At 36.0% G+C, this 7481-nt stretch overlaps 1 protein-coding gene across 7 annotated transcripts in view; it reads right to left on the bottom strand.

Moving 5' to 3' along the window:
• Positions 1 to 3583: 3583 nt before the first annotated feature.
• Positions 3584 to 7481, bottom strand: part of LOC105456429 — a 19318-nt gene continuing 15420 nt past the window's right edge. For 5 of the 7 annotated variants that reach the window (XM_011700452.1, XM_011700454.1, XM_011700456.1 and 2 more), the window contains 6 exons: positions 7120 to 7242; positions 6755 to 6894; positions 6130 to 6276; positions 5477 to 5722; positions 4764 to 5045; positions 3584 to 4358 (listed from right to left, as the gene is read on the bottom strand). In XM_011700452.1, the coding sequence (XP_011698754.1) occupies positions 4087 to 4358; positions 4764 to 5045; positions 5477 to 5722; positions 6130 to 6276; positions 6755 to 6894; positions 7120 to 7242 (1210 nt within the window). In that variant the 3' untranslated portion in view covers positions 3584 to 4086. The remainder of the gene's footprint in view (positions 4359 to 4763; positions 5046 to 5476; positions 5723 to 6129; positions 6277 to 6754; positions 6895 to 7119; positions 7243 to 7481) is intronic. The other 2 variants (XR_975251.1, XR_975252.1) reach the window with 2 other exon arrangements.

Genomic DNA, 7481 nt, shown 5'->3' with positions numbered 1-7481 from the left:
CTATAAGCTTATTAACTTATTATTGTTTACGCGCATAGCGTTAATCTTTCGAAGTACGTCATTTTCGGTTCCACGTTATTTGTCAGCGCGTCTTTCCCGGAAACTATCGATACACACCGTTTCCGCCGGTATCGGTTCCCCGAAACGAGTCGATCTCATTCTCGTGCTTTTAGGTGAAACTGCTTTCTTATCGACACGTTGATCAATACGTTCAATTTATGTGCATTTGTCCGATTGATATTTATGACCTGGCGATCACGGTGGATTGCCATCACGGCCTCAAACTTTATGACGTAAGCGTTTCCGTGTCACGCAACGTTCACGCTTGGTGGTACCACGAGCCGCGGCGGCGGCGGCGGCGGCGTCTCCTGTCATACTTCGTCAATAGCGACACGTATCGTCCGCGAAATTAGAACCCGTAAACGGGAAAGAGTGACGATGTATTACCGCGCCGCGAGCGTTTCATATTTTCTGGAAGCCGCGAAACGGGGTCGCGCGCGCGCGCGCACACATCTCGATCTGCCCCCGGTGAATTTATTGGAACGTTTTCCATGAAGAATGCCATGATAGGCATACGTCGCGGGCGCCGATTGATGTGCTGTCCCTCGTCTGCAAATCATGTCGAAGCAGAAGGCTTAATGTTCCGTACAAATCAAATTCGCATTGGGACGCCTACAGCTGCAACGAAAATTCATTTGACACGTCAGCCTCGGTTTGGCCATTTGGACAGGTTAATTTTTAAGTGTTTAATCTACAGTTTAAGCCGAATACTTTTCGTGTATATATACTAGGGTGGTCCTTATTTTTCGAGTTATGGAATTTTTTTTAGTCTCAGTTTAGAATGATTTCTTTTTATAAAAAAAAACAATCCCTGTAAAATTTCAGCTCGATCGGATAACGGGAAAGGGTGCCGAAGAATGATTAATTTTTTAAGATAAATGTGTATTTTAAATAATTTTTTTGAAATAATAATAAAAATTTTACAGGAATTATTTTTTTATGCAAAGAAATCATTCTAAATTATGAGACTAAAAAAAATTCCATAACTCGAAAAATAAGTACCACCCTAATATGTGTATACTCATGAATTATTTTCTAAAATGTAAAGGAAGGAAAGGTTTTCGAGGAATAGGAAAAAAAATCTGAAACTATATTACATAACAGTTTTGCAATTTATGTCCATTTTAGAGTCTGACAATAACTTTTGTGAACGTCGAAAATAGTATTGCTTTCATAACTTACATCGAGCCGAATCGCGAAAATAAACGCCAGCGTATAAAACGTTGCGGTTACTCTATTTTGCTCCCGACCTACACACTGCGAATACTGCGATCGTATATTTTATTCTTATTCTGTATTTTGTTTTTTTTTTATTCTCCATCGTTTTCTCCTGTTCCATGTTTCTTCTGTTCCTTACTTTCTTGTGTAACGAGCTGAGCTACGTGCGCGTTCTGTTAGTAAAACGGCGGAGGGGAGTGGGAGGAGGGTGGATACCAATCCTGCGGTAAATCGCATTTTCTCTTCCGTTAACAGAAATATCGCTTTTTTTTTTTCAACAACAGAAAGTATACATTTTGTTGAATCCTTAATGATGTATGTTGGTTTGCTGTGTGTTTTACGATTTCTTATAATTAGTTCACACAATCACCTAAAACGCATTATTAACACGCTATATTATTGTATATTAATGTCACCAACTGACGTTCAAAAAAAAAAATGATGGCGTAAACGCGCATATGTAGGGCGTGCATGTGCATGCATAAAAATGTTTCTGTAAGAGTTGTTAATAACGCGATCAATCCAAGTGAGCGACGGCGAAGTTATTACACGTATGCTCGCGATGAAACTGGTTGCCGCTTGCATTTAAATTCCAAAAGTTTGCATAAACGTTTTCATAAATGCTGGACGAGCTTGCTTTTAGAAATGGTCGCGCGATTGCCTTTGACGCGACAAAAAGTGCAATATACGCCGCGGGTGTGCGCATTTTGCATGCAAATATTGCGGCAATTTAATTGCATTAAAATTTAGATAAATTTCGACGGGGAAATAATTGAAAAGCAGCGTCTGCTGCAGCGCCAGACCCGTCTGATAAACATGCACGATATATAATGCTTCTCAATTTTTTGTTCGCTCAACAAAATCGTATAAATCGCATATGATATTTTAAATAATTTTGATCTCAAAGTATAATAAAATGTAACAATTTAAATACAATGTAAATATCAAAAAGAATCGGCCAAATACGAGCTAATAACACTGAGCGTTTTATAATAAAAGATAAATTTAATATTCTAAATACAATAAAAATATATAAATATTCGGTGTTATTAGCTCTTTGGCCGATTCTGTTTGATATTTATATTGCGCTTCAATAACGAGCAAATTATTAATTTCTTAATATAACAATTTAATTTTAAGAAATGAGATCTTCCTGATCACTCAATTAATTTTAAGGATTATATGAACAAGAGAGAAAGAGAGAGAGAGAAAGAGAGAGAGAGAGAGAGAGAGAGAGAGAGAGAGAGAGAGAGAGAGAGAGAGCGGCGCATCGTCTCGGTTGGCTTTAAAATTTATGAAATGCAGATTTCTCGCCCGTGCCAGGATTGTTCATTCGTAATGGACGCGAACGAAAGTTCTTAGCGACTATTATTTCTTCTTTGAGTGGGTTTTATCGCGCGATTATCGAGTCGTTGAAACCGGAGCCGTTAACTGGATATCGCTGCCGCCGCGCCGCGGCCGCCGTTGTCGTCGTCGAGACGATTAACGTCCTCGCGATTTAAACGACGAAATGCGACTGCGAACGTAGTAGCGAAAATATACGAGAACGTATATGTATGGGTCGCAAAGGGGATGAAAGGGATTTGCATAGCAAGCGTGAATTTTGCATGCGGAAAGTGCGTCCGGGAAAATATTGTAAGAACAATTTTCTGCTCGCGGAAAGTAGTAAGCCGCGCGAAAATATCCTGCCCGCTAGAAGATAATCGTATTCTCGCGTCGCGTGCGTTCGAAGAAAATTTAAAAGACTGCTGGGAAGTAAGACTATTTCATGGAAATATAAGAGGTTCAGAGATTTTTGCCATAGCAGTTCCATAGTTTTCCGAGAAATGAATAAATGTTGCGCTCGCTTTTATCTTTGCGTCATGTTTTTTCGCTAAACAAGGGCAGAAAAGTATATATATATATATATATATATAAAAGTAAATCTAACTTTTCGATAAACATGCGTTGCGTAAGTAAACATCTTAATAATTTTTGCAAAACTTAGATTTAATAGAAGAAAAAATAACAAATTGAGAGCAGATTACGCGAGAGAAGGAAAAATGTGAAAATGTTAATTTTTATGAAATATTTCTGTAAAAATTATATATCTAGTAAATAATATTATATACATATTCTTTTATATATATTGATATATAAAGTTTATAATAATATTTATGCAATGATTATTTAAAATATTTTAAAAAATGTAAAACTCATCGCGGATGATTATTGAATAAAATCTGAAAAGAAAATATTTGAAATGTAAATATCGACTAAATATCAAACCAATATACATATGTGCAAAGTTTAATATGTATGCAAATTTAATTGCATTCCACTATTGTTCTCTTATTTATTTAGAGAAACTAATTTTCAGACTTGTATATATACCGTACGTATATACAACAATATTATACACAGCATTATTTTTCTCGCAATGTTTGCAATTATAGTTTCTCTCTTCACCATTGTTCCATTGGTATACAATAAATAATAGTAACACTCTTAATGATAGTATTTCATTTGTCATTTCATTGTGTCAGATAATGAATAAGTAACGGAGTATCTATAAATGGAAAAAAGTAATTGAGATAAATTGTAATAGTGTTTATAAATTAATCTAACAATAAGAGATTATTCGCAATTGGGAATTGTCGCTCGACAGAAAATCAGATTTGTTTATACGCAACGAAATTACTAACTGCGATATGTCGATCGAGATGAACGGAGAAATTATCCCTTGGATCTAATTGTATATACCACGTATACGAAGACAGATGACTCGTGTCGTCGATCTCGACGAATAGGAAACTGAAAACCGCGAGGTCAGAGCTTGGGCTCATTTTCGTAGACCTCATCTTCGTACTCGGCGTCGTATTCGTCGTAGTTCTCTGCTTCCTCCTCCTCTTCCTCCTCTTCGTCTTCGTCGGTCTCTTTGATGATACCCAGCCTCTTCGCGACGCTCTTCACGTTGTTGATGACCTCCTCTTGCACCAGATTAAAGCTCATTGCCAGCAAGGCAATTCCAAATAACAGGTAGAGGGAACAAAGGGCGATACCTTTCTGTGCATCCAACTGTGGTACAAAGTCGCCAAAACCTTAAAATAGGAGAGATAGGAAATCATGCAAGTTCCATAGTGTTTAAAATAAACGGAAAATCAATAAATAAAAATCAATGGATAAAGATGAATAGAGAAGTAGAGCGTTTAACATTGTCACGTTATTGACTGCGAATATGAATATTATTTTAATAAAATTAAGCCAAGGCTCTCTTAACCCCCCAAAAACTGTCCTCGAAGATTGAGCTAAAATAGCGAGATAAAGTATATGTATCATCTTTTTAATTGAAGCTAGAATCGATTCATATTATAAAATTGCTATATCGCTCATTTTATGGACGGGTGCTTTACGCGAAGCAGTATAATTATAAGTTGCATTATAAAAGTCACGTCGCGTCTTTTTGAGTGAACCGCGAAAAAGAGATAATTAATTGGGAAACAAACCGATAGTAGTCAACGTGATGAAACAGAAGTAAGCTGAATCGAGGAACTGCCACTTTTCCCACTTGCTGAAGAGGAAAGCGCCGCCAAGTATGTAGCTGACGACCAGAAAGACACACAGCCAAATAGGCACGGGCTTGATCGGCTGTCTTTCTTGGTCATCTGCAGCAGTATAATAATCGTAGTCAAAATCAATATCGTCGGAGTAAACCTGTCGATGTACAGCAAATCCCATTGGCGACATAATCCTCGGCGACGGCGGCGGTCCTCGTTTGTAAGAACGCGCTGGAGAAAGATATTTAACGATTAAAAAGTACATGCGTGCATTATCGATCGTTATTCAATTGTTAATCGCTTGTTATTTCAATTGTTAACCGCGTATTTATAGTTTGCAATCTAAGAACTTTGAATGATTTGGACATATGCTCGATAATTAGAGTAGTATATACACATTTAATATAAATTAAATTACATATTATATAAATATAAGTTAGAAAACATTTTCCACTTCATATCGTCATAACATACTGTCGTTTTTATTCTGAAAAAGGAGCTCAATTCTCATTTAGATTTTAATACTCATTAACATATACAAAGTCATTTAGATGTAATTCAGTGGCTTTCTATCAAAATGAATAGCCAGAAACCATCGCGATTATTGCGAATTTTAATTGATCTGTCGAAATTTATTTACGTTTACATCACCATTCGCTCACCAACGGAATAATTGCTCCTGGTGCGTCTACTTTTGGTAGACTGCGATCTTTTCATATATTCCATTTCCAAATAAATCGAAGCTGGTCGGAGACCTGACGACGAACTCATTCTATGATTCGTCGTCGTGGCTCCTTCCACAGAAAGGCATCTTCTCGGCAAAGATCTGGGATTAAAAGAAGTTCGCTTTTCAACGCCATCCAACTCTTCGGCCGTTTCGTTGCTTTGTAGTTTATCCAAGTTCTCGACTGTAATAACGTCAGTTTTGTTTAATTTCTTCAAACGCTTTGAAGAACGATCTCTCTTTCGTCATCTTAAAAAGCATGGATACTTATTTGAATCCTGAATTAATAAATAGTAGATATCATTACGAGAATAGTATAACGGACACCCAGCCAGAAATGTTTGGTCGATCGACATTGATTCTACGTCGAATCAACGTCGACCGACATTGATTCGATGTCGATTCAACGTTCAACGTCAATCAACCAACCATTTCTGGCTGACAATGAGTGGAGTATCGTATACGCGCGATAAGAAATAATATACTACACGAGAATTGGCCAGTTTTTAATGCAAAAAGAGGATTATTTATTTTTATTTTGAGCTTAAAATTACATATAATTGATATAATAATAATGACATTGAGACTTACCTTTATTTGGAGGTAACTGCCATCTCGACGTTTCGTGTTCCAAATCATCCAAAGCATATTTGTTGCATAAAACTGGCGAACGATCCGCTTCGTTCGGATTCATCAGCAATTTTCTGTCCAGCGACTGTGTCGTTATTCTGGAACTGGCTGTACGCGATAATGAAAGTAACGCAAACCAGCCGATAGTTCAATTAATCGATGAGTCGATAACGAGTGCAATCGATGCGCTTGAATTAATTAATTAATATCGAGCGGTTGCTTTACGAGGACCGATGATAGCAGCGCTTTGTATCTCGCTTGTGCGATTTCATGTGATTTCGTATATGTGACATCGACATGTCATTTGCAACTCTTTTATTATGTAAAAAACGTACAAACAAGGTAAACAACAGAGATGGAGAGATTTAGAGTTAAATTTAATTATTTAATTTATTCGCCATATATTTGTTTCCTTATTTTGATTGTCTGCGCGTGACAACAAAATAATATCTCTTTTTTTACAAAATCGATTTGGCATACAACTGTTTATGTATTACTTTTTATCTTTTAACTTTGTAATCAATTTAAAATCGTCATGATTAACCAGCAATGAAATAAATAATTGATAAAATTAATTAAAAAGTACCTCTTACGCTTCTTGGAGTCGCCACTGGAATATCCGAATATCGTGGCATAGTTGCGGCTTTAATTTCTGTTGGATGATTTGTAGAAGGGGTATAAGCAATTGCTTTTGATTCACCTCCTTCCAATCGTCGAGACATATACCTACAATTTTTTTTTGTCTACTACATTTTATTCTAATATCCTTTATCACTATAACTTTTCATAATTAAATATATCCAAATATATCTGTATAGCGTGTAACACTAACTGTTTTCATTAGTTCAATAGCATAATTAATTAAAAACACTACATGTAAAATATGTATTTAGTTTTAGTTTATTTGAAAGATAAGATCATTAACCAAATTGAGATAAACAATGATCTTACCGACAATCAGTATCAGAGTACGATGATTTTGTCATACTTTCGGAGAGCCCTAAGGCCGAATCTGCTGATCGTTGACTCACTCTAATGGATCGGCGAAATGGGCCTCTGCTAGAGCCATATCGCCTTATAAAGAATAATATACATGTCATTATATAATGATGCATAGATTTTATATATTCATGCAGGATATTGGAATAATTTTATTTAATCTTTTAATAGAAATCCAAACATCCTTAGGAATGTATGTATATAGCCTTCTTCTTATGCCTGACATTTATTGATACCTTAGACATATTATATAGCATACATTTTTATAAGATTTAGAGTAAGATTTCTGTTTTTCCTTATTTCTTTTCTTCATT

Source organism: Wasmannia auropunctata, unplaced genomic scaffold, assembly GCF_000956235.1.
Source record: "Wasmannia auropunctata unplaced genomic scaffold, wasmannia.A_1.0 LD335681.1, whole genome shotgun sequence".
Lineage (NCBI taxonomy): Eukaryota > Metazoa > Arthropoda > Insecta > Hymenoptera > Formicidae > Wasmannia > Wasmannia auropunctata.
This window is presented reverse-complemented; position numbering and strand designations above follow the sequence as displayed.